This window comes from Grammomys surdaster, unplaced genomic scaffold, assembly GCF_004785775.1.
Source record: "Grammomys surdaster isolate TR1022 unplaced genomic scaffold, NIH_TR_1.0 125156, whole genome shotgun sequence".
Lineage (NCBI taxonomy): Eukaryota > Metazoa > Chordata > Mammalia > Rodentia > Muridae > Grammomys > Grammomys surdaster.
Genome location: NW_021620050.1, coordinates 700,824 through 727,861, shown reverse-complemented (window position 1 = coordinate 727,861; position 27,038 = coordinate 700,824). Strand labels below are relative to the sequence as shown.

General features: G+C 42.1%; 1 protein-coding gene across 5 annotated transcripts in view; it reads right to left on the bottom strand.

Moving 5' to 3' along the window:
• Nucleotides 1-27,038, bottom strand: part of LOC114637052 (myomegalin) — a 166,011-nt gene that overhangs the window by 84,287 nt on the left and 54,686 nt on the right. For all 5 annotated transcript variants that reach the window (XM_028785188.1, XM_028785192.1, XM_028785189.1 and 2 more), the window contains exons 5-8: nt 13,957-14,033; nt 10,926-11,049; nt 10,566-10,741; nt 10,142-10,259 (exon numbers count right to left, since the gene is read on the bottom strand). In XM_028785188.1, coding sequence (XP_028641021.1) covers nt 10,142-10,259; nt 10,566-10,741; nt 10,926-11,049; nt 13,957-14,033 — 495 coding nt within the window. The remainder of the gene's footprint in view (nt 1-10,141; nt 10,260-10,565; nt 10,742-10,925; nt 11,050-13,956; nt 14,034-27,038) is intronic.

Here is a 27,038-nt window from a genome sequence, read left to right as displayed (position 1 = left end):
CTCTCTCTCTCTCTCTCTCTCTCTCTCTCTCTCTCTCTCTCTCTCTCAATTAATAAACCCCCCTTCATGGAACCATCTAGTCTGCCATTATCTAAGTTACTCGCGATAAATCTTTTCACAAGGAAAGCCACGAAAGCTAGGCTTTGTGACAACATACAAACTGGTACATGGCCTCTAGGTGCTAGAAATAAGAAACAATGGTGCCTCCCACTAACTAATATAGCATTTGGAAACTTGGACTTTAAAAGCAGGAGACTTCCAGTCTGTCTACAGATTGCAGTCATGCATGTTAGCATTCCTAACTAAGAGAAATGTTTCTCTTGTTTTTAAGTTCTCCAGTGTAGCTTTTCACTACAGCGGCGTAAATGGACTAAGACAGCACTTAAGATCGGTATCTTTCTAGATATTAGCAAACAGTCATTGAATGAATAAACCAGTGTTTTTCCCTTTTTGCCTCCATTTACTTAAACCATTTTCATGCTTTACAGACCAAACTCTTGGCGCTTACGGTAGTCCACCACGTTCCTCCTTTCTATGTTGCCTTACATTTTCCCTGCTTTAGTGATTTTCATAGGTGGTAATTTCTGAGAGACAAAGACATATGGTTTGTGTTTCTTTTCAAGTGTCAGAGCCCTCAGCATTCCATGTCAGTCCTGCTGATGGCACTGTGTGGAATCCCCTCTCTACCTCCTCTGCAGCTCTAAGTACCAAAGCTATGGTTGCTTTTGCTGAGAAAGTCTTTCTCCTGAGACCTGTTACTAACAAAGGTTATGACTGGGAGGGTAATGTGGAATGAGGGTTTATATGTGAGTCTCCAGTTCAGCATTCATCAGCTTAACACGGGGAACTAAAAGCTTCTCTAAACACCCCTCCCCTTCAAAAAAAAAACAAAGAACAACAACAAAAAAAAACCCAAACCTCCTTATATGAAGTTGTCTGGTGCTCGCCTAAGCTATGAATCCCTGTAAGGGTTTCCTTCTCCTCTGTGAGCATTCAGAACACATTCTTGCATTAGTCTCCACGTCAGATCTCTCCATGGAAACACTGGAATGTTTACTATTTTAGGAAACATGCCGGACTGTAAGCAGTGCTGTTTATATTAGTGCAAAAGAGGCATGAATGTAAAAGCTTGAGTGTCTGTGGATCCCAGTGGGAAGGTCCTATTTGATTAGTGAGCACACCTCCCCAATTCCGCTGCCCCAGTTCCGCTGCTCTGTGTCCACAATGAAATCACATGTCTACGATGTACGTATCTGTTACTAGAGAAAATATGGGAGAAACAAAGCAAGAATTCTTTCCGACCTCTGCTTGCAAGCACACGATTTCTGCAGCCCTTGGTTCTGTTTTTTGTTTGTTTGTTTTGTTTTGTTTTGTTTTTACAAGCTTTGGAACGAAGCATCTCCTGTTCTGTAAGAAAAAATATCAATAGCTGGAACAGCTATCAGATTTTCACTATGACTATTGCTCCCTTCACTGAGGAAAAGAAAGGGGCTCTGTTAACCATCTTAACTTTCCCAACTGCCCAGGGAAAAACAGGGGGGTGAGATGCAGCAGCTACTGAGTACCCTGGCTCCAAGCTGCGGCCCTGAATGAACACCCAGAAGGACTAGAGGGGTGCTTGTCACATTTATAGAATTATAAAATCTTTGGATAAAGTTAATAGATTATCTAATAGAAGTTCATAAATATTATGGTAAACAATTTTACTGAACAACTGTCATGGGACAGAAAGAAAAAAACAGCTAAAAAGTTAGTAAGATTAATATAAATAATAATAAGCTGCAGAAGCACCCGTCTTTTTTATTTATTTTTATTTTATGCATATGCATGCTCTATTTATTTGCATGTACACCTGTGAGCCAGAAGAGGGCGTCAGATCTCGTTGCAGATGGTTGTGAGCCACCATGTGGCTGCTGGGAATTGGACTCAAGATCTCTAGAAGTGTTCTTAACCTCTGAGCCATCTCTCCAGCCCCAGAAGTACCTGACTTAGTGTGATGCACATTATATTGGTCAGTTGACACATACTATTTAAGTGTATTGAACGTGAGCTCAGAGAGAGGAAGCCCTTCTTTGTCTCCTCCAAAGCTTCTGTTCCTGAGGCAGGCTGACCTCACAGCTCTGCAGTGGGAAGAGAGAGTGAGCAGCTAAGGGTGCCGCAGATACTGTGTCTGAAAACAGCTAGAAGAAAACCATTTCCAACAGAGGTTATTATTATTTGTCCCATAAAAATGGAGCTTGGAAGCACATTTCTAGAGAGAATGGTCTGCTCTTCCCAGAGCCTTTGCTCAGAAACTCCAGCATAACTAAGCAGGGCACCAATTTCACACAAATCTAGCACATCTGAGAAGAGAGAAGCTCAGTTGGGAAAATGCCACTGGAAGGTTGGCGTGTTCGGAAGCCTGCCAGGGCGTTTTCTTGGTTAATGATAATACTGGACGCTCTAGCCCATTGTGGGTGGTGCTACCTATGGGCAAGTGGCCCTGGGGTCTATAAGAAAGCAGGCTGAGCAAGCCTGAGTAAACCAATAAGCAGCATTCCTCCATGGCCTCTGCTTCAGATTCTTGCTCTGACTTCCATCAATGAAGTTCTGAGAGTTGTAACATTAAATTAACCTTCTCTCTCCCTTGTTGCATTTAGTCATGGTGTTTGTCACAGAAGTGGGTTTATGCTGGATGCTTCAAGTGCTCAATTAATTGAATAGTGTTTTGTTATCTATCCACTATGTCTACTGATTCTTTTACTTTGCTTACTATGTACTTAGCAGATTCATTCACTCACAGCCATGGTAGATCATTCTTAGGACTATACAGAACACTAAAAGGACTAAAGGTGTTAAAGTGAAACTCCTTGTACTCACATGATACACAATCCACCCTCCCATGCTGCCACGGTACATAAGAAATGCTTACAAATGGGAGCTAGGGTACCTGAGCATCCTTCACCCAGACTATTTAACCCTAGAAGTGCAGGGCTGTGGACTCCCCTTTCTTCTAAGGGCTGCATGCCAGCCACAGTGGTTTTGGTTGTGAAGACCAGAAGAACTGTGGCAGTGATGTTGACACCGGCTCAGGACTAGAGCATCTTTGTCCTTCAGCATCAGCTGGAGATTATGAGATGGCTTTTCTGTCAATGAAAGGAATTCTTTAGTCCCTGGAAATCAGGACTAAAAGTTTAGATATGAAATTTTGGCCCCCTTCAGAGCACATTGTCACAGCAGATAGGGGTGTGGGTGTAATACAGTGGAGCTGTGACATTGCTGCTGTCAGCAGGCAGGAGAACGGCCACAGCACAGGCTTCAGGCATCGTAAATAACAGGGTTCGGCACATGCTACTCTGAGAAGAGGGAAAAGGCAGTTATAATTATCATATCTTTTATTCCTATCTAATTCATAGAATATGCTTAGTGGAGCAGTTAACAGCCGTGGGCAGCCATACCTTGCTCTCACGAGGCTGCGTCAATCACCTGCGTTGGTTAGGGCTGCCTTTTCTAGAATACACACTATGTGATTTTTATTTCTCGTGCTTAAGAAAAAAATTCTACTGCTTTTTGCAGTATTTATGGGGTTTTCCCAGCTATGTATCTCAGCCTTCTGCCTTCCTTATTAAATGCTTGCTAACAGCAATTACTCTTAAATCCTTAACTCCCTCCCAAGCCACCCTGCACATCTCCCCTGCCGAGAAGGATCATAGCAGTTACTTTAATCACTGCCGACAAAAGCGAGTCAGAAGAGGACGGATTTATTTTGGCTCATAGTTTCAAGATGGAGAAGGTATAAAGGCCATAGTGGCTCTTGCCCACGACAGTGGGAGCATTAAGCAGTTTGCTTACATCTCAGTGGGATAGGAAGCAGAGAGAACTTGGCCAGAGGGTGGGCTGAACTATAGCTGAAGGCCTGGGCCCACAGTGGCCTACTTCTGCTAGCCAGGCTTTACCTTTTAAAGATGCTAGAACCTCTTAAAACAGCTCCGCCACTGGGAGACTACGGGGAGGAGGTGAAGTCTCCTGTGAATCTGTACTGTTGATATGCGTACAGCCATGTCATGGACGCCAGTGTCTCAGACTCATGGAAATGGCAAAGCCTCCCCTAGGTCAGGCTCACAAGAATGACAAGGACTTCCCCTCATCCAAGTATGAATGTTGATGAAAGATTGACCTTTAGCTAAAACATTTAAGTAGGTATAGAAAATACCAGTCATACTTCTTCACCCTGGGTGACTGCAGCCCAAGACTGCTCCCTTCAGAGACTATATGAGATTAGCTAACCTAATTCCTTGATTATGCAGTATATAAAAAGATGCACCAAGTTTCCAGGTGGCTACTCATGCTGCTGTATCCAAGAGCACAGCTAGCTTCATCCCAGCTTCATGTCATTGTGTCTGCCATTTTTTCCTTCTCTGGCACCCCAGTCAGGTCTAGTCCAAAGCTGTATGAGTCTCAGCAGAAGACTAAGAGTTTAAAGCCGTGAGTCTGCTGGAGATATTTCAGATTCAAACCGTACCAATGGCATCCCTTCCCCTCATCCCCCACCTGGTGTATTCAGTCTTCACAGCCTGATTTAAGGGGTTTCCAGGTGATTGTCTCTTCAACTACCAAAGACAGAGCTGATTGATCACAGTCACTTGTGGGTCCTTTCAGAACCATGTTCATATTTCTATTCCTGCTTATTTTAGTATTACATGCCTCTAAAGCTAGCTTCCCTAGACTCTAGGACAAGCTAATGTGCATTTTAGAAACCCATGGGGTGATGGGGCTTACTTTAGTTGTTATGAGGAAGGAAGAGGAGACAAGGAATTCACATGACAACCTGTTGATTCAAATTCCAAATGACTCGACTGTTCCACTGGCCATTGACAGTAGCATCCACAATGTTTGTAATCACCAGAAGCCAAAACGAGATTTGGTTGCATATGTGAGCAGAGTGCTAATAGACATTCAATTTCCTATTAATTACTCTACCAAGGAAATCAAAGGAAGATTGTGCCTTTATTTGAAAATTCGCCACTTTTTCACCACGTAGGGCATAACCACCTGTTACTTTGGGATCCCCAACATAGCGACCCGGGTCATGTGGCATCTGAAGCTTTATAGATACTAGGCAGTGTTTCAGAAGCACATCAAGGTGGTCCACATTATGGGATTTAGTTCACTTTCCCACCAGATGCTGATGCCATTGTGTCTTAGGATGCTGTGTAACCTTGTTCTAAGCATTCCTTTAGAGTACAATACAGTGATTTGTCTTTTTGAAATAACAATCTGTTGCTTTTAAAATCTGATATAAAAACTGGTACCCAGCCAGTCCCCATCACTAGTGTTACAAACCACACATTCATGCTACATAGTTGTTCTAGGTAATAAATAGAGGTGCCCTTGAGTGATTAGGGTAATACTCCGGTTTCCATAAATTTAACATAAAAAACACACTTTAAGTTTGTCATGTTTAATGTGTAGCTTGAAATACTTGTTTTACAGGAATCTACAAGCTTTTGGTCTTTAAAGTCACTTTATTTTTAGAATTCTTACATTCTTCAAAAGAAATGCCTCATAGTCCCTTCTATAAGCTTCAGACTTTCTACATTCACCATGGACTGTCCCACGGCACTCCACTGACCTATTTAAAGTATCACTCATCTTCCTCAAGGAAAGGGCAAAAGGCAGATTGTTATAACCACAGATTTGTTTTTTATAGAAGTGATGGATTTATTATGATCATTTAACATACATTAGCTTTACATTGCACATTGAATCAGTTGCTTCAAGGACTGGATGGAAGTATTGTCTGCCCAGGCCAATGTTGCTAAAATCGACTTAGGAAATATTATTGAATACAAATAACTGCCCCTTAGCTGGTCTCATAGATGATTCATTATTAGTATTACTATTACTGTTATTATTATTATTATTATTATTTTGATTCTGAGGCTGGCTCCAAGTTTGCCAAAGATGGCTTACAACCCCTATCCTCCTCCCTCCTCATCCAAACTTCTGAGATTACAAGCATGTGCAGTCAGGCATGACTGTTTTTGAACATATTCTTGAAACAGTGAGTGAGACAGAGCTTTTTGGAAAGTAAGTATTGATAACTGCAGATTTTTAATACATCCACTACAGTATTGGTCACAAAACCTTTCAAAAGATCATTTCTCTCATCATGTTAATGATTTAATCCTTTGTAAAGGCAACAAAGAGTTACAGAGCATAACATGGGGCTCCTTTTAACCCAAGACATTGAATTACTCCAAACAACAATTAACATATTTAAGAGTGTAGCAAAATGGGCAGAAAACAGCCACAGCTGGCCAAGTATAGATTAAATAAACTAGACATTGTGCTTTTGTTTTGTTTTGCTTTGTTGTGTCTTGTCTTGTTTTGACTAGGGAAAATCCAAAACCAAAAGGCACGTCCTTGGCTTCAACTATTCCATTATCAATATTGTCTTGGGCTATAGGATGGAGCTTTTTATTGTACTCTGATTCAGCTATAATAGGGAGAAGGTGACCTGCGCTGATAGTCATAATATGCATATCTGACAAGCTCTCCACCAGTTTCTCTATCATAGTAAGAATCCTGATGTCTACCCTGCCTCCACCCTCTATCACCAGAGTTGGTCCGCCTCTGTAAATGCCTGGGGTAGACCAGTACTCTCTTGCCAATTGACTGACTAATCCACACAAATTCTTCTACCATGCAGCTCCATTCCATACGTTTTTTCCATAGCCACTTAGAGCCATCTATCCTCTCACAAAAGCAAGTCCATATGAAAGCCCAGTCCATGGATCATACACCCCATTGATACTGGTCAGCCATCCATATTGAGAAAATACTTCCCTGGTGGTCTCTCTGTGTTGTGTCCTCACAGAGAGTCTTAGTCGGACCCTCTCAGGCAAGTGTTTGGATCTGGATTTGTCCCCCTGCCAGGTGTCTTCTGTGATTAGATGGAGATATGCTGCATGCTGCATATTCTAGTGTATAGGACCCACTTCCAATCACGTCCTAGGAAAGCAGTATCTGGATCTAGCGTAAGGTCTGTGAGAATGCCTCGCTGGCCTAGACCTGGCTTCAAAGCATCTGGAAACCCCTGATGGTCTGTAAGATCCTGACCTGATCTCCAATATAACTTAGCAGGAGTTTCCACTGGAGACTGTGACTTAGAGTGGAACTCTGTGCCCTCCAAGTCACTGTCTACATCACACACCTCAGCCGTGTGCTCCCCAGAACTAGTCAAGTACAAGTCTGAGCATGAGGGCTGAGGTCTAGTCACCCTGGGTCTGCACATTTTGTGTTTTGTTACCCTAAGAACAATGTGAAGCTATGAAAATATCCAGAAATTGTTTATATTGCTGAAGCATAGATACATTCTAGAGCTCACTTAGAAAGTCTGGCTTTAGTAAATTGAAGGCCAAATGGAGGAAGGGTGCCAGGGCTGTGGTTACTTCCAAGAACAACAATGTAGTTGATGTTGCAATTATTTTCTCCATAGTAGAGGCATGCTCTTCAACACCAAAACCTCATTCTATGTTCTAGGTAGGTAAAGGCACTCAGCATTGCTGTGAGAATTCCAAGACTGTCCCCATAATGCTCCAGTGTCTCTATACCTTTGTGTAATTGTCATCCCTTTGAGATGCTAAAGGACAAGATTTGCTTCTAAACAATATGTAGGGAAAACATTCTCAGAGCCTTAGCTTCAGCAGTTGGATAAGAGAAAGACATAAAAGAAATACCAATAAAACAAGAAGAAGTCAAACTGTCCCTATTTGCAGATGATGTCATTCTTTACTTAACAGACCCTACTGAGTCTATTAGAAAACTCCCGGGCTTAATTAACACAGGAAAGTTCAAGATGCAAAATCAATATTTAAAAGGAAAAGAAAAGATAACCAAGTGGCTTTTTATAAAGTCTAGTCCCTAAAACAGAATTAGTAAAATTATTCCATTCACCACCACCTTAGAAAGCAGGTATTTAGGAATAAATAGAACCAAAGAAGTGAAAGACCTCTAAGATGAAATTTTCAAGTTATTGAAAAAGGAAATCACAGAAGGTATTAGATATTGGAAAATATTACATGTTCCTGGATAGAATTAATATTATGCTAGTGTCTATAACTCCAAAATTAACATACAGAATTGATCCAATAGCTATTAAAATTTCCATGTTATATCGCACAGATTTAGAAAAAATAAAAGTAGAGTTTATATAGAACCACAGAAGAATAAACAAAGCAATCCTAAGGAGTAAGAACAATCAATGGTGGTGATATTACAGTACTGGACCTCAAATTATACCATGGAGCTATAGTGACAAAGACAGTCTGGTCCCGCAGGAAAAGACAGCTCAACCAATGGAACAGATTAGAGAACCCGGAACTAAAATGATAAATATATGCTTACTTAATTTTTGACAGAAGAGGCAAAAAATAGTTAGGAAAAAAGATAACCTATTCAACAAATACTGGGAACCTGGATTTCCACCTGCAGAAGAATTACATTAGATACTTATCTTTCATATAAAAAAAAATCAGCTAAAAATAGATCAAGGACCTCAACTGAAAACCTGAGGCAGTGAAACTTTTAGAAGAAAACACAGGGGTACTCTTCAACATACTGAAATAGGCAAAAACTTTCTAATTTTTTTTTTGAGATTTACTTATTTTTACTTTGTGTGTGAGTGTTAACCTCATATATGCCTATGTGTATATATGTATGTGAAATGTACACAAGAGGCCAGAAGAGGGCACTGGATCCCTTGTGGAACTGGAATGGTTGGTAAGCCACCATGTAGGTGCTGGGAACTAAACTTGGGTCCTAGGAAAGAGCAGTCAGTGCTCTTAACCATTCAGCCATATTTCCAGCTTCAAGAACATTAAAAAAGAAAGAAAGAAAGACAGAAAGAGAGAGAGAAGGAGGGAGGGAGGGAGGGAGGGAGAGAGGGAGGGGGAGAGAGAAAAGAACAGCAACAGCACAGGAAATAACCCTAAGTATCAACAGATGAAGCAACATGAAAATAAAACTGGCATGAGTCATATGAGGATATGAAGCTAATTGTTCTTCTAGTTCCAACTCTGTCATGGATAATTTGAGTTTGGGTGGTGGGTAAGTGCATAAAATATATTCAATTCTGAAAGTGTAAAGTTACGGAAGCTTCACACTTTCTTTTGAATGCTAATTCTAACTATATATAGTTTTGTTAAGTTGTATGAACTTTGGGTTTAGTTAGGTTTGATATGTAATGTTTTATTCATTTGAAAGGTTTTTTCTTTTTACAATAAAGCCTATTTTAAGAGCACATTATTTGTGGCAAGAAACCACTCGGCATTGATGAGAGAATTCTAAAGTTTTCCACATAATTCCCTGGTATCTATCTCTTTGTGAAATTTCCACTCCCTTGGAGTGCTATAGAGAAAGATTAGCTTCTAAACAACACTGTGGGGCAAGCACAATGGAATGTCACTGCACAACTGGGCTACAGTCCATGACAAAAGTGAGCAGAATTCCCAAATATAATGTAGATTCCTAATCAATTGGCTTTAAAAACATTTGTTTATTTTTCATAATGCGTGCGTGTGAATCTTGAGTGTGGGGATGAGCATGTTAGCGCAAGCGCTCACAGAGACCAAAAGAGTTCTACTTTCCTGAAGCTAGAGCTACTGGTGGTTGTGAGCTGCCTGACATGGATGCTGGGACCAAAGTCTGCTCTAAAGAGCAGTGAGCACTTTCAACTGCTGAGCCCTCTCTCCAGCTCCATAATTAGTTGACTTTAAATTAACCAAAAGGTGGGCCTGTCCTAGTCAGGCGAGCCATGGAAAGAGATAGAGGAGTGACAGTCTTTACTCTAGCCTGTGATTGCTGATACCTTACAGAAATCAATTGTGCCAGCGACACATGGAGCCTTAGATACACATCCTTTCCACGGTTAGCCTCTAGATAAGAAACCCAGCACATACCTGGATTTCAGACTTACAGGACCCTAAACTGAGACCCAGCTGAGCTACATCTGGGTTCCCGACACAAAACTTTGCAAGATAAAGGTATATTGTGTTCTAAGCTGTGCAGTGTGTGGTGATTTGTTGTGTACCAGTCAGTAACAACACAATGCTCAAGAAACTATGAAGCTGGTGCCCAGGCCACCCAGCCTGAACCTTACCTGCACTTCCATGCTCCCTGGTTCCTCCAGCAGATGTAACAGTTGTTGTTTCTCTTGAGAAAGCTGTTCCACAAGCCCCTCCTGGGCAGCCAAGCTCTGTCTCAGTTCTTCAATTCTCCTGGGACAAAGAAACAGAAGGAATCTCTTCATGCAATCATTCAACCATTCCGTTATTTACCTGTTTCTACATAGGCTCCTGGCACAAAAGCATTCCTACTGGATACCAATGAAGAGCCAACCTCAATAGGCTCCAATCCTATTAAGTCTATAAAATTTGGTCCAGAGAGACATGGCATTTTAGAAATGGAGAAAAACCCCACTATCTGTACTCAAAGGGGGGCAGTATGGCTATAATGTGCTCCACCAACTTGGGGAACATGAAAAAGGCAGCCCAGGAAAAAAAAAACCCACCAAAAACACCCACCTGTCCCTCTGGGCCAGCGCCTCAGAATATTGGTCAAGCTTCACCTGGTTTCCTGATACATCTTCCCTGTTCTTGGCAGCATCCTTCCACCTCTCTGAGAGCTCCAGATTACATCCCTTCTCTGCCTCCAGCAGAGTCTCCATCCGTGTGGCTTCATTCTTTGCAAGCCTGGATTCCTGAAAAAGGCAGGGAAGCTGAGTGGTGGAAAGTTCCATCCAGGACAAGAGCTCTAACACACAGGAACACCTGATAGACTAGCGAAGCAAAGTAGAGCAGACAGGCCAGAATAGATAGAGTGGCCCAGAAGAGGCTTTAGGGCCCACTTGCCCTTGTCTTTGAGGCCCTGTGGATACCGCTCACCTCCTGCAGCAGCTGGATCCTGTTCTCCAGGAGCTCATAAACGCGTCCTGTCTCCTGCTGCTGTTCATCAACCTGGCACGGGAGCGCTGCCTCATTCTGGCTGTTGAGATCCTCTGCATCGGCCCTACAACGACAAAGCATTTGCTAATTAGAGCAGACACCAAATTTCATCTGCAGACTCAGATCACTCCAGCCATTCTTGGACCAGGGAGGAGAAAGAGAAAGACTTGTTCTGCACTGTTCCCAGGAACTACTCTGCCCAGCCTTTTCATCTGACCTTTTAGGACCTCTAGCTTCTTTGTTGCCTGTCTAGGAGGGTAGGCCTGCTGCCCTGAGACACCATGACTGCTATAACTTCAAGAGGAGGAGCTCATGGGGAAGGCAAGGAGTCGGCAGCTAGGGCCACAGTCATGGATTTTCCTGTTGAACTGCCCTCCTAGAGGGATTTGCCAGCAGCCTGCTCTCTTGCTGTTAAATGTTTGTTCCACTAGGCTGCCAGGACATGATGTCCATGTCCACAGAAATGCTTCTTTACAACCAGGAATGCACAGAGGACCTGTCCTGAGTCTGGGCCAGCTCTATACAGTTCTATCCAGTATCCAGGCAGAGAACAGACATTTAATCTGCATATACTCAGGTTTGGCTGCATGTGGCTTCTCTGATATCCCTAGGAATGGCTGTTCAGGCACCAGCATGAAGCGGGTAAGGTATCAACAGTTTATTTATAGTGAACAACAGCTGTCCTTGGAAATCTGAGGATTAAAAATTTGGGGGTCGAATCAGGTACCAAGTTATCTTAATTCCGGTTAGGTTTTGTTTGTGTTTTAAGTAATTTTGTGAGAACCATGAATCATCTTCTTGCTCTTAGAGTGAAGAACTACATTAAATCATAGGCTTATAAACCACCACCAAGTCTAATACACTTTAGTATATAGATCAGGAGGTTGTCTCCATGGAGATGTATTGGACTTCCCCAGATATTGTGCAGTTCCTTGGTATATAGTGAGTGCTAATCAGTGCCATCTCAGAGGCTAGCCCCATCTTCCGATGTTGTTATTGTATAGCCTTTGTGAAGTAGGAAGGCACAAATCGCAAAGAAAGAACCCCGGGATCCAACAAGGGCAACTTTTGTGAATCAGCTTTTCCTTTGGCTCTGGACTATATGTTTTCATTACTCTGAGATCAATTCTACTCCCTATATCCCAGCCTTTTATGTTTTAGAATACTATGCCACCTTTATCATAGTAAACATAGGAATAATATAAAATGCTGAAGCATAACAGAAATCTCAATATGGATTGATTTATTGTTATTTAAAGTTTTCTAGAGCCTACAATAGCAGGCAAGTTTTCTTAATGGAAAGACCCGATCCTAATAAGAAAACCCTTTTATGTATTATTTGGGGGGGGTTGTTATTTATTTTTTGTTATTTATTGCCAACATCTTGCATATATATGAATATAAAACTCTGATTTATATCTTATTTAGCTATCCTAAAGTGCAAGAACTACTATAGATACAAAAAGGAGATCAGATCAGATCAAACATATTTGGATTACAGGTTATACTATAACACCATCATTTAAAACTGCCCTTTAGACTATGACAGAAACTACACAACTATAAAATTAACTTTCTTTTCGTTTATTGAGACAAAGTTTCATTGGTCTCCTTCAACATGAATTTGCTACATGGTCTGGATGACCTTAAAGTCCTTATCCCTTGCCTCAAGCATCCTAGTATTAAATTCACAGATGTGTACCATGGCACCTGGCTGGAGCAGCCATCTTGACAGAATATACAAAAGGAAAAAAGATCAAGTATTTTTCTTGCCAGACTCTGATCTTACTCTCTTAATGAAAGCGGGTTTTCAAGAGTTTGGTAGCAATCCTCCAAGTTGGTTTGATTTTTTCCCCTATGCATAACAAAGCAACTATACTGTCATAGTTGGCTTCAGTTCTCAGCTTGACACACTTGGGAAAAGTAAATCTCAACTGAGGAATTGTCTCCATTGGATCAGCCTGTGAGTATGTCTTTAGGGACATTTTGTCAATTACTAATTGGTATAGGAGGTAGATGGTACCATCCCAAGGCCCTGGGTTGTGTAAGGAAGGTAGCTAAGCAAGCCAGTGAGCAGTGTTCTTTCACCGCCTCTTCAGGGATCCCTTGAATCCCTGCCCAGCTTCCTCCAGTGCTAACTGTTGCCTGATAAAACAAATTTCTTCTGATCCAAGTTGGTTTTGATCAACAATTTATCACAGCAATAGGAAAAGAATCGAACACACGTGTTTGCCCCACGAGGCTTGTACTATGAATATTCACTTAGCATTTATGTTGCTTCTTAGCTTTTTATAGCAAGAACAATATGGAGTTTATTCTTTTTAACAACTCTGTAATAGGCCACAGGACAGATACACTGAAGTATCTTCAGCAGATGTCTTATTAATGGATGATTGCTTCACATTTTCTGTCATTACAAAGAAGTGATGCAGACATATTCTTGGTTTTATCCTTTCATGAGTGTCTTCAGTTACAAGGAATAGAGTTCCTCTAGGGATTATCTTTTTTTTTTTCATTTTAAAAGTCAATAAACCATACCAAAAATGATGTCATAATCCTTATTTTCACAGAAGAACATGAGAGTGGCCATTTTCCCTGAACATTATGCTTTGGATCTTATTAAACTGGTCATCTCTGATAAATGCTATTTGCAAATATCTTAACATTCACTTCCTCCTGGTTAGTTCTTTCCTATTTAATAGGAAACTTACAGTCTTGAGTCTGGGAGACCTGCTCATTAGTGGCAAGGTGTGTCTGACCACAGCAGACGCATCTGAAAAACAGACACATCCAAGGGAAAGAAACCATGAAACCCATAGCTTCAAATCGCAAATTAGAGCCTACATTCAAATGTGAAGGGGAAGGTTCAGGGCTTTGGTTCCAAATTGATTACTCTCCAGTGAGTGAGTTGGAGTCTGGGTGGAGCTCCTACATACACATTGCTCTACACAGAGCTCAACTCGGAACATACCATGTTTTATCTAGATGCCGTTTCCTGTCCTGAAGTTCTCGTTTCAGGCTCTCCACTTCAACCTTCAGCTCGATGTTCTGAAAAGCAAACAGACATTCACTGTCATTAGCCAGCGGTGCTCTCTATCCTGATTCCTGTTTGACTTTGGCCTTGGTCTACAACATCTCATCTCAGTCCTTTTCAGAACCTCTGATACATGTGGAAATCCAGACAGATTAGCAAATGAACTCTGAGTGTCAAGACTTCCTGTCTGTCCGCACTGCCTCTGGATAATCAATGCCCCACCTAGACCATCAGTTGTGTAAAACACTAGAGGACAGATATATAGCAAAATTTCCTACTGATATAGGCTACATTAGACTTTAAAATATGAAGGGGTCTAATTATGTGTGTATGTGTGTTCATGTGGGTAGGTGGACACGTGTGTGCAGGTGCCCGTGCGTGTAGAGGCCACAGGGCATCAGATGTCATTCCTTAGGAGCCATCTGCCTCCTTTGACGTAAGGCTTCTCACTGGTTTGGAACTTTCTACAAGGTTAGACTAGGCTGTGTGGCAACTGGGCTCCAGAGATCCACCTGTCTCCACCTCTCCAGCACCAGAATTATCAACGTAAGATGCCACACATGGCTTTTTAATTTTATTTTACTTTTTGGAATACATGCTGGCAATCAAACTCAGGTATTATACTTACATGATGAGTACTTTCCCAACTAAGCTCTCTCTCCAGCTCTGGATTTAATTTTTTTAAGAAAAAATGTTTGTGTCAGTTTTAGAAACAATATCATGAAACTTGATTATGAAATTAGACTTTTATACATATTAAGGTGAGAGTGGTGGTAAATCTATGTAGAAAACAATTCTTATTAGGGTAAATCAACTTGTTTGGTTTTGGACCCTGGGTGAAGGGACTGAGGTACATAGTTTACTTAGCAAAGTGGACCTGGCCTCCAGGTTCTCCCAGCATCCCTCAATCCCTATGTGGTATATCCTGCCCCCAACCCTGAACTTTCCAGCCCAGGGCCTGGACTGCCCTTCCTCCATTGGCTTCTCCCTGTATAATCCAGACATATTGGTCTCTCTTTTCTCTCCCTCTTCCCCACCCCCTTCCTACTCTTTTGCTTCTCTCTGCACATGGTCCCTTTCTCTCTTTCTCTCCCCACCCCAATTTCCTCATGGCTACTCCCCTGGTCTCAATCCTTGAGACCAGTGAGAGCAGTTTCCCAATAAACCTGCCTTTAATATTATGTAATATGGCTTGAATTGGTTTATTTCACTGCCAGAGAAATAATCTATCAGCAGCAACCAGTAAGATTTTGGCAAACAAATAAACAAACAAACAAACAAAGGAAATAAAGCTATGCCTGTAAAGTATGAACAAGGATTTGGTGATGCTTGCACAGTGCATCCCAGTAGGTTAAATAGCCTGCTGTATACGAGGAGTGGGAAATCAATACAGAAAACATTAGCAGAAGCAGGAGGTAGCTCGGTTGCTAACAGTGCTCACCGCACAAGCATGAGGACCTGAGTTCAGATCTCTAGCATCCACATAGAATAGCTGATGTGGTCATGTGTGCGCCTGTGATCCCAACATGGGGTTAGGAGGTGGAGGGCTGAGAATGGAAGGTCAGAATGGAAGCACAAACTTGAGGATCTTGGGACTTGCTGCCAGTCGAGCCTGAATGGTAAGATCCAGGTTCAGTGAGAAATCCTGTCTCTTCCAGGGACTAAAATATCATAACATTTTATTATGATATTTTAGAGAATATCATATCACTGATAGAGAAGGACAGCAGACTTTCTCCTTTGACTTCCTCATGGGGCATGCACTCCTACACATACACACATACATGTATCACATGTGCACACATGTGGAATACACAAAAGGAAGAAAGCAAGCAAGTAACTGGTTTGCAAAAGCTATACCAAGAAGACAGGAAGGGTGTGGGATTGTGTAAAGGTATCTTGGTTCTTGGCTGGGCATGGACCTGGAACACTGGGACTCCAAGGGAGAAATGCCAGGTGTTCGGCCATGTCCCAAGAACCCAGGGTCCTGATACACAGTCTAGTCTCCATGGACCTACATTGTCCAGTCACATAGGCCATTACAACCCCTTCCAAAGTGCACAGGTAGAGGGCGTGACTACAGACCTCAGGCCCTAGAGAGATTTACATACTAATGAAGGCCAGAGGGCAGAGCAAATTAAGCATTCTTCCCAAGACTCTCCCCCTTTCTCCCTCCCTATTTAACTCAGATCTGCCCTGAGTTTCAGAGGGGTACATCCAGATCCATTCACCATCCACCATGAAAATAAACCCTTTTGGAACCAAGGACTTTCTCGTGTCATTGGGGCCTGCTACTGCCAGAGCCTCCAGCCTTTGGAACTCCAGATGTTTCTCCTGTATGTGGGACCCACCAGCGTGGAAAGTCTCCAGGACCACCACTGTGGCCTATTTTCCCACAGAGGGGAGCTATTGTCCATCAAAGACTCTCCAGTGACGTAAGAAGCTACACTCATACAGTCTCACTAATACGTCTGCAACAGGCATAAACTGATCAATGGACAATCCTCTAAAAAGTCTTTTGCAAATATATTCCATGAAATATGCACATTCTAAAACAAAACCAAACACACCCACAAGGAACACAGGAGCGTGGAAGGCCCTACAGACACCCAGTGCGAAGCCACAGAGCACCAGCTTTACACAGTGTAACTAATCACTCTGGGCCTCAGTTTCCTCCAGGCTTGCATGGGTGCTTTCTTCATCAGTGAAGACAATAACGATCATCTCACAGGGGATTCTATGTAGAGGAAGTAAGATGGTGTGCAAAACACACCTAGTCGCCACCTGTGTAAAGATGTTCACCAACCAAGACTTTAGCATCTATGCCCTTTGGGTCCTTTATTTTAAATCTAAGGAATTTGAGGGTAGCCTCTAAGGTAAAGGCAGCAACAAATGCAGTTCTACACTGGCCTCACTATTTAGAGATCAGCTCTGAAAACAACACCCACTCTTGTCTGGTTTAGTTCACTGTGGGAAACCATAGTTAGAAAATGTGCTGTGGGGAGTCCAGTCTTGAAAGTCGTCATGGAGGCAGCAGGTATAAAGGCCAGAAGAGGGCTGGGCAAAGCACCTGGCCTCGAGTCCCCATAATCTTCTCCTCTGTCAAGGGGACAAGAGTGGTCCCAATCTCACACAGATATTAATACAACTAAGTGAAATAATGTATAAACAGCCATACTACTGCCATGCTGTAAACATTCAAAAAATGTTGGCTATTATCAACAATAATGGTAATGATTTGCCCTGTCTGACTGAGATAGCTGAAGCTATGGTTCATAATCACGTATTAGTCTAACATTGTAGCATAGAAAGGAGAAGAAATTGGCACACTAAAAGCCGGATGCCCTAGCACAGGTTCCCAATCTGAACACCGTCCACTTTAGTCTTTTGAGATAAGTAGTGAAGATAAATTAAAAATAAACAAAAAAAAAAGAGAAAAAGAAACATAGAATTATGAAAAGAGACATAGAATTATGAGTCACATGTAATTCATGGTGTGGTTTACCATATTTGTCTACACTTCATGAGTAAGTATTTTGGCATACTTCCTATTCTGAGTATAGCTTAAGTGGGTCCCAAACTACACTTGCTTATCAAACAGCAAATGTTGTCAGCACTGTATTAAAATATCTAGGCAAATTTATGTACCAAAGAAAAGGAAGCTGGAAAGGAAGGCACCTCCTTTACTGTGTGCTCCCAAAAGGAATATCCACCCAACTAGCTCAAGGAAAACCTTCAGTGCTGAAGCTTAAGTTAAGTGAGGAAGGCACCAAATGACATCACAATGTCAGCATTGAGAATCAGAGGCCAGGGCTGACACACTTAGCAATGACTTCAATCACGCTTGCCGTGACCTGCAGAGTGTACGTAAGATGAAGCCTCTAGACCAGGGTCTCAGCAATCTACCTTAAACACAGCACTCCCTAAAATGATTTCCCCGCCTGCATTTACTTCCTAGTTCAACTAGGACTGAGTTAAAAACACAACAGACTGGTCAGCTGACAGTTTCCAAGTTTTCAATTTTAACTTTAAATAGATTTAAGTGCTCATAAAATTCACAATGTAGTGATCTCTCTTAAAAATAATATTTTCAAAAACTTTCCCAATACAATTCAGGGCAGAATAAATCCAACAAACAAGCCAGCTAACAAGGGACAGATGGACAAAGGAAAAAATATCTACTCAACAGCCGTTTTCCCCACTCCCACCCCTACCACCCCTGCCTCATATCCACTCCCCACCAAGGATCTAGGGAGGTGCTACTTTGTTTTAAAGATGAAGGTTTGTTATGTTCCCACGTGTTTTTCTATCCATGCTTCCTTGTCTTTGTTTTCCCTAGTGATCTATAAGCAAAGTCTTCTATTCCTTGCAAACATGATATGCTCACTATATATTATCTTCGCATGAAATAACACCTATTTAAAGCTCAGGGCAAGAGGCACCCTGGGTCCTTAGAGTTTCTTGTACAACCAGTCTCCCATGCTAAAAATTCATATTCCAAACTCGAGTCTTGTCTCATGGACTGAGCTCTGCTATCCAAGGCAGGGATATAGGGTAATGCTTTGAGGTTGAGTGAAAAACTTTAAATATGAAGACTTTTAACAATTCAGGGCCAGGGAGATGACTCAGTGGTTAAAGTGCTTGCCTTGTGAGGCTGAGGACTAACTAAAGTTCAAATCCCTTGAAACTCATATAAATCACAGTTGGGTATGGTGGCCCTCCTGTAATTTTAGCCTTGGAAGACAAAGACAGGATTTCCGCAGAGCAAGCTCACTAACTAGACTAGCCATATGGGTGAGCTCTGTGATTGATTGAGAGACCTTATCTCGATAAATAATGCAGAAGAGTGATGGAGGGTGATTTCCTACATCAAATGCAGGCCTCCATATACATGTCCAAGCACACATACATATACATACATACACTCACCCACAACCCACATGCGCACCACACCCACATACATGAAAAGTGTAAAATTAAAAAATAAAAAGATTTTCTGTTTTAATCTGGGAACAGTCTCTGGGTGGTGCTCTACATATTTACCAAAGACAGAAGGGTAAATAAACAGAATTCCAGAGTCTCCTTCTCCCTCTCATCTCCCTCTCCCCCCTCCCCCTGTGAAAGGCCCTGTTCTCCTTCTGTGTACTACATGGGATCTTGAGGCATCAAGGTCTCAAGATCTGAACATGAGCATTTGACAGGAAATTGAAGATGGACTGGATAACAGCTGCCATCAACGAAACCCTTTTCAAACTCTCTGGAGATGGCTATATTATGGTGCTTATGTTTTAGAACAAAAACCATATCAGAGGTCCACTCTGATAGATTGCCAGGCAAGGTCAAACGATGCCTGCAAGCTGCTATAGGAAGTTGAGAACAGGAGACATAACATTGTAATGAGACCAGAAGAACAAGGTTCACTGGGAAGTGTTGAAGCTGTGGACCCACCCGGGACATGGCCCCCCATGGGGCAGGGGACAGGAAACGCTATTCTTTTTATCTTTGTGCACATTTAGAATTTCCCATCAAGTCAAATGGGTGTTTTCACTACAAAAAAGATAAAGTACTTAAGATTCTTTGCATTTTTTCTTTTTTATTTCTGAAATAATCTAAACTAGAGTTAAGGTAAAGAACATTTGGCTCCCCACATCAGCTTCTTTAAACCCTCTGAGTTCCATAGGATGGTGGTACTGAGTCTATTTCCTAGTATTGGTGAATAAAAAGAATAAACCTGCCTCTATGCTCCGTGGGGCTACCTCCTCCAAACATGAGGGCTTCTACCGCCTGTGAAACCACACAGCTGTCCTTGGATGCTACCAGTGCTCTGCCTGAGCCACCTGGGCTGTGGTGTCTTTTCTCCTTCTAAACATGACCTTACTGGGATTTACCTCAAGCTTCCTCCTGTCCAGGAAACTTCCTGCAGTACAAGAAGAGCATAGTTCAGCATCCATACTGAGAATGGTGTCAGAGGCCACATGGGGAGCAGTAGAAAGCAAGGACCTATGGCCGTCCAACACCCATTTCTGGACTGTGCCTACCTCACTCTTCCTTTCATCTTAAACATCTGATTTTCCCTCTAGGCTTTAACAGAAGTTCTTTGCTCTTGGTATCTCTCCATGTAAATTTAGGGAATGAATACTTAAAAAAAATTTTTGTCATCTGTTTTCAATTGTATTTTTACTTGAGTAGTAAACTATAGAGTCCTACATATGTGTGTGTGTGTGTGTGTGTACATAAAGATGTTATCTATGAGATCCTAACCATAGGGACCATGTGATCTCTCATACACACACTATATAATATATATATATAACATACTATATAATCATAATATATGTTATACTTCTCTATATACTATATGGAGATACATAATCTTATATATAATTATTATACAGTAATATAAATATTGTAATTATGTAACAACATGTCAGTATACATGATAAAATCAGTGAGTACAATACTCAGATATGATTAAAGTTGCCACTTTCCTTGGCCTCACAGTTGTGAGCTCAGGGAGTTCTCTGTGTAGTACAAGGTAAGTCAGAGTCAGACCTCAGGGAACCTCCTGCACATTTAGAGACAGAAGATGCCAAAGAGGAGCGGGCCTTCCACAAACAAGTCTTTATTTGAGATAAAAATAAGCTTAGCAGAAATCCCACCCTAATCAATTCTGTAATTTAAAGAAACTCAAAAAGAAATATTTTAGTGGGAAGAAGAGTTTGCAGCGCTTATGAGACCCTCCCACAGGTCTGCCCACCCCAGTGAGAAGTAGCCATTAACTCTGAGCTTCCCCTCTCTAGAAAGGTAAGGTTCATAAGATCTCCTCATACACAGAATAATTTCCCTTTTCAGACTTCTCTGATCACACTGGGGCAGATCATTTCTGCAGAATGTGGTAACGCAGATGGTGTTTTCATACAGCGTTTTATCCTCCTGACTGAGGTACAAGATAGTGGGGCTTGTATGACCCCTAGAAATCATTTTAGTAGTTTCCAAAGGAATTCTTTTATGAATACAATTTCCTTCTATTCACGAAATTTCTAAGCAAAACAGAACTCTCATAGGTGCAGACATCTAGTTCTGTATTAATGCTGTGACATTACTCATCTCAAAGCTTTGTTTGTAAACATTTGATTCATTCAAATAGCAACCAAGGATATGTAATATCCTACTTGAGACATAATCCCACCTGCTCTCCCTGTGACCTCTGTGAATGTGAGACATCCAGGCAGCTGGCTTCATGTACAGAACATTAAGTTTCTAGATTTTAACAGAATAGAAGACTTGGTTTATGAAGTACAACTCCCACAGAGTCTATGTTCACCCTCTTTCGGTTGTATACTAAGGCCCTATCAGGCACAGAGGTTGTTCCAACGCGGGACAAGTCTCCTTCTTTGCCAGGGAAGGGACAACAGTGCACTGTCTTCAGGCACAGTCACACTGTGCAATACCAGGGTGGTGCCCAGCCAGAGCCAGCTTGAGTATCCAGTCTCCCAAGGAGATGGAAAAAAACAAGTGGAAAGTTTGCTTTCTACAACAGTAGGCCCTGTGTCCAAACTGTGACACTCTGTTCAGGACACCGTCTCTCAAGTCCACCAGTTCTTCCTGGGGTCCTAAAGCCACACTGACTGGCTTTGATTAGATCAACGTAGATGTTTACGTCCGAGAGCACTGACATCCTAAGATTAGGTGTTTGGGTAAATGTGGCTAGAGATGTGTGTGTGTGTGTGTGTGTGTGTGTGTGTGTGTGTGTGTGACATGTATAGAGACAAAGCGAAAGGGGGAGAGGCAGGGGTAGGGGAGAGAGACAGACAAGACAGAAAAGTGGCAGGGGGCAAGGTAGCTGACTTGTGAGATGTCAGCATTCCCTTATTCTCTTCTCCCAACCACATACTTAAGCATCAACCCTTGTATGTGTATATAACAGCTTTTAGATATAACAAGTCTGACACAGCCCTCACAGAGTTTACAGCCTAAGTCTAACTAATTAAGTAGTTGATTTATAGTAGAACTCAATAAGGCAGAGAAAACCCAGCATCAGATGGCTGCACAGAAATGTGCACAGGTGGCGGATATAAGTAGCAGCAGATACACAACTTATTGTGAATTCATGTGACTCCCGACTTCATCCTCCAAAGAGACACCACTAAACCCACGGATGAGGTATCGTGCTCGGGCTGCTCTCCCTTCCAGCCCTAGTTTGGGATATAAATATGAACTGCAGCACCATCAAGGGGAGGTAAGCCTCCAGGGCTGAGGCAGGAGCATGGAAAGATGGCTATCAACTGGGTGTAAATACCGACTCTCACACATTCTACTACATTGAACCACAGAAAAATGTAGAGTCAGCCACTGTTCACAGCTATCGCTCCTCTCTCTTCTAGAGATCACTTCAGGGACTTTAGTGCAGTTCCTTCAGGTTTTAATTTCAGGTATATCCAATTAAATAGGATGAAATGAGAATATTAGCATAGTGAAGGTATTCAGTAAATGTAGTTTCCACATAGTAGTCAGAGGCATGAATCACAGATGAAATAGCCAATTCTGACCAACACCCAGTTTGGGAATCCAATTTAAAAAAGATTAAAATGAAGTATGCTTGGAATTTGATGGTAGTGGAAGCTACACATGCAGGGGTATATATAGACATATGTATGTATGTATGTGTATATATATATATATATATATATGTATGCACATATATGTATATATGTATATGTGTACATATATATGTGTGTGTACACATATATGTATATGTGTACAGTATACAAATATGTATTTTAACTCATAATAAAAATTGGACAGGACACTCAAGGATTTCCTAGCTACCTTTTGGCCCATGTATATTGCTCTAAAACATGAGTTTACTTTTAATAAAGAATACATGAGGAAAAGTGAGATGCCCTGGCTATTTTATTTAGACTCTGTACCCAGAGGTCCTGAGATACATGCCGTCTTTCTCACACTGACCGGTATGTCATAAGCTATTTATTTTCTCTGACCACTCTGTTAGCCTCTTGGTTAAGTCCCAGAGCTTCTGTTGATCTGCCCCAACCAAGCTGGCAAGTGAGAAGCCGTGCACACAAATACCAATGATCTCAGTGAGCCTCTCCCCTCCCCAGTACATTCCTCAGCAGGACAAACCTCCTTGACTTGGCTGGAGTCTATATTCACAAATAGGTCCGGCAGGGCTTAACTTAGTAATTTGCAGGGCCCTGGTAAGAGCTGGGGTGAGGCTGGAGCCCCTGCCATCCCCCAGGATGCTTCACAGGAGACAGGCGCCTGGCCCCATTGCAGGAGCTAAAAGGGATGCTCGCAGTGATGTATTTCTCTCAGCTGTTTAGGAACTGCATTTCCCAGGAATCACCCTTTGTTTTTCTTTTATTTCTCCTCAGGCGGCAGGTTTAGGACTTATCTGGAGTATAATGATTATATTAAAGGCAAATTGGCACATACCTCTTATGTCAGCACTCAGGTGGGCAGATCTCTGTGAAGTCAAGGCCAGCTCGTCTACACAACATTTCACGCTAGCCAGGTCTATGCAGTGAGACCGTATCTCAAAAACTTAAACAACCCAAACTGAAATAAATTGGCAAATATGGCCGGCTGAATACTTTTAAGTTCTTGATGGGATCTGATAGGATTTGATGTACTCTAATCTCTGAGTCCTGCCTTGAAAACCTGGCCTGGCCTAATGCAAATCCTCTGCTAGCAGGCAACTTCGTGAGCTTAGGCCTCTCCTGGAAACCTGGGACAGAGGTTACCCTACAGATACCCCACAGCTGGGCCACTCAGCATGGTAGGCACAGGCCACCCATGGCTACTGAACCCCGGGGATATAACTAGTGCAAATTGTGCAAGGACAGTTCACAGTGGATTTTTAATACTAATTATCACAAAGGAATATGCAAGCTTAAAAAAACAATTAAGAATTTTTGTTCTTTGATTTTACATTGAACTTACAATATTTAAATACATTATTACCATTAATTTTACATGGTTCTTTTCAGTTTTTTTATTATTTTTATTTCATGCGCATTAGTGCTTTGCCTGTGTGTATGTCAGATGAGGGTATCAGAGTCTCTGGAACTGGAGTTACGGACAGTTGTGAGCTGCCATATGGGCATTGGGATTTGAATCCGGCAAATCAGTCTTCTGGAAGAGCAGCCAGTGCTCTTAACTGCTGAGCCACCTCTCCAGACTCTTCTGTTCAGTTTTTTAAAATGTGGTCACCAGAGAATTTCAAATGGTGTGTGTGGCTTCTATTGCATTTCTTCACATCTGTAAGTACATTGTGTATGGCCATGTTTGGTGCCTTGCCATTAATTCTGTGGTCCGATCACACCAGAAACAATTACTTACATAACTTATTAAGCACTTAATACCTATTAAGTCTTTGGTGAACCATAAATAAACAAATGTTGCCACCCCACCACTCCACTGCTTGTCTTCTGCCCAAAGAGTGCCTTGTCTCTGACTGCCTGTCTCTCAGTGTTGCAAAACAGGTTTAACAAGTGGGAGGCTTCCAGTGTCTCCAAAGGCAGCACCCTACCAAGACAGTAACAGTCTGTTCAGGTCAACCTACACCAGGCCTTAATAGTAAATTCCTTTCAACCATCACTTATAGAAACAACTCCAGTTCATTAGGAATGAAGCAAAACTGCTGGGTGACAGCAGAGAGGTCCGTGACACTGAGTCCGTGTGAGCATGACATCCCTCTCAGCCTCCACTTGCTGCTTCACTATGGCTAGCACATCCTGCCTACAGAAGGTAATGACATATTTACCAAATGAGTGGCTGTTGCTCAAACTCGGTCAAGGATTTCCATTCCCTAGTGGCCCTTTTCTCAAGTTATTCGCTTCCTAAATCTACCAGGCCCTCTCGGTGCATTTCCAGGAGAGTCAGGTTCTACTGGACTTCTCCCAGCACCCGGGTACAGGGGAGGACATAACAAGATGGAGAAGGCAGCTTCTCACCCACCTTTTCTACACAGCTGTGTCACCTGCAGCTTACTAGGCATTTAAACCTCGCCACTCAGATCTGGGATTTCTCTTCTGAGTTTAGTAAAATTTATGTTGAAAGCTATGGAGGATGCTTGGTGCTGGTCTAGCCTGCAAAGCATAGTCTATGGGGAGATCTAAGAAACCTATACATTTATAATTATAATAATAATTAATCATCATCATCACCACCACTACCACCATCATCATCATCATCATCTAGGGGCTGAAGAGATGGCTCATCGGTTAAGAGCACTGACTGCTCTTCCAGAGGTCCTGAATTCAATTCCCAGCAACCACATGGTGGCTCACAACCATCTGTAATGGGACCTGATGCCAAGGTGACTCTAGCGGAGGTCATGTAAGATGCTAAAGCCAAAGGTAAGTTTTAGTTATCAAGCCCAGAAGTTTTTCAAGACTTTGAGCCCTCCCTCTTCTCAGTTTTTTTTTTTTAAATCTGGTTCCAAGGACCACGCCCTGGCTACTGGCTTTTCTTCCCACATGTATTTTCTCTTGCTTCCTTTTCTCCTTTTTTTTTCAATGCTTATCAATGTGAGTGGCCTGGAGCTTAATCCTGGTCCTTTTCCTTCTTAGATGCCCCCAGTCCCTTGGTGATCCAACTGAGTCTCAAAGCTTCCAAGACCATCCGCACACCTACACCACCCCAATTTGTGTCTCTAGCACAACCCTTTCCCCAGAAGTCCTGACATAGACCCAAGCACTTGCTTGTCATGTGAAATATCTAACAAATATCTCAAACACAAAGATTATAAAATTGAGTACCTATGCTTCTACCTCAAACCTTCTCCATCTACAACCTTCCCCGTCTCAGTTATGGCAGCTCTGTCATTTCCGTGGTCCTCATCAATTCCTGTCTCTCTCTCATCCACGTAAATCCCACCGGTTCTGCTGCCTTTCCCACTTCATCCTATGCCGAGTGTTGCTTTAGTTTGAACACACCACCAGTCCTCAGAGCGGGCTACAGCAGATGTTTCCCGATTGCTCTCCTGCATCCTACCCCAGTCCTGCTATACTCTGTTTACAAAGTTAGAGACAGATTTTATTTTTTCCAAGGTCAAAGTCAGCTGCCACTTGTTGGATTAATCCTCTCCCTACCCTACGTGACTCAGTAAATTCTAAAATCACTAAAATAATACAATCACCGCCTATCTTTAGCAGCCCCATCTCCTCTGAGCTCACGTTCTTTCCCTTCTCACGCTGCTTCGGCCACGATGACTCGTCTGTTGTTTATTAACCTGGAAAATTCTTCCCTGAGTTATCTGGTCAGCTAGCTTCCTCATCTTCTTCTAGTCACTATTTAAAAGTCACTTTTGGGGCAGTATCTTATAAATTGGAATACACAGACATTCTGTGACCTACAGTTCCATATCCAAGTGAACCAAAAGAACATGGATGCTCATAGTAACCTTACCATAATAGCCAATCATTGGACACTCCCTATATGATCGCCAACAAAAGAATAAACACATTGTTTGCCTTCATTTTTCAGAGCACTAGCAAACAATGAGAATGAATGTACTATTGATATAAATAACATTAATGAATGACAGGTTAGATGAAGGAAGCGAGAGGTGCTCTGTAGTGAAGCATCAGGGACTCCCTGCAGCCTGGCGGTGTAAGGGGTTAGTACCACTGGGATGTACAGCAAATGACCCTAGATGATGGGAATATCTGATATTCTCACTGTGTGATGGCTGCTACCTAGTTGTTAACACTTGTTAAAATTCACTGAACTACATCCTTAATTTTAAAAAAGAAAGAAAGCCAGATAGTGGGTTGAGGCCAGCCTCATCTACAAGTTATAGGACAGTCAGGGCTACACAGGAAAACCCTATCTCAAAGAAAGAAAGAAAGAAAGAAAGAAAGAAAGAAAGAAAGAAAGAAAGAAAGAAAGAGAGAGAGAGAGAGAGAGAAAGAAAGAAAGAAAGAAAGAAAGGTGCAAGGGAGGGAGGGAGGGAGGGAAGGAGAGAGAGAGAGAGAGAAAGAAAGAAAGAAAGA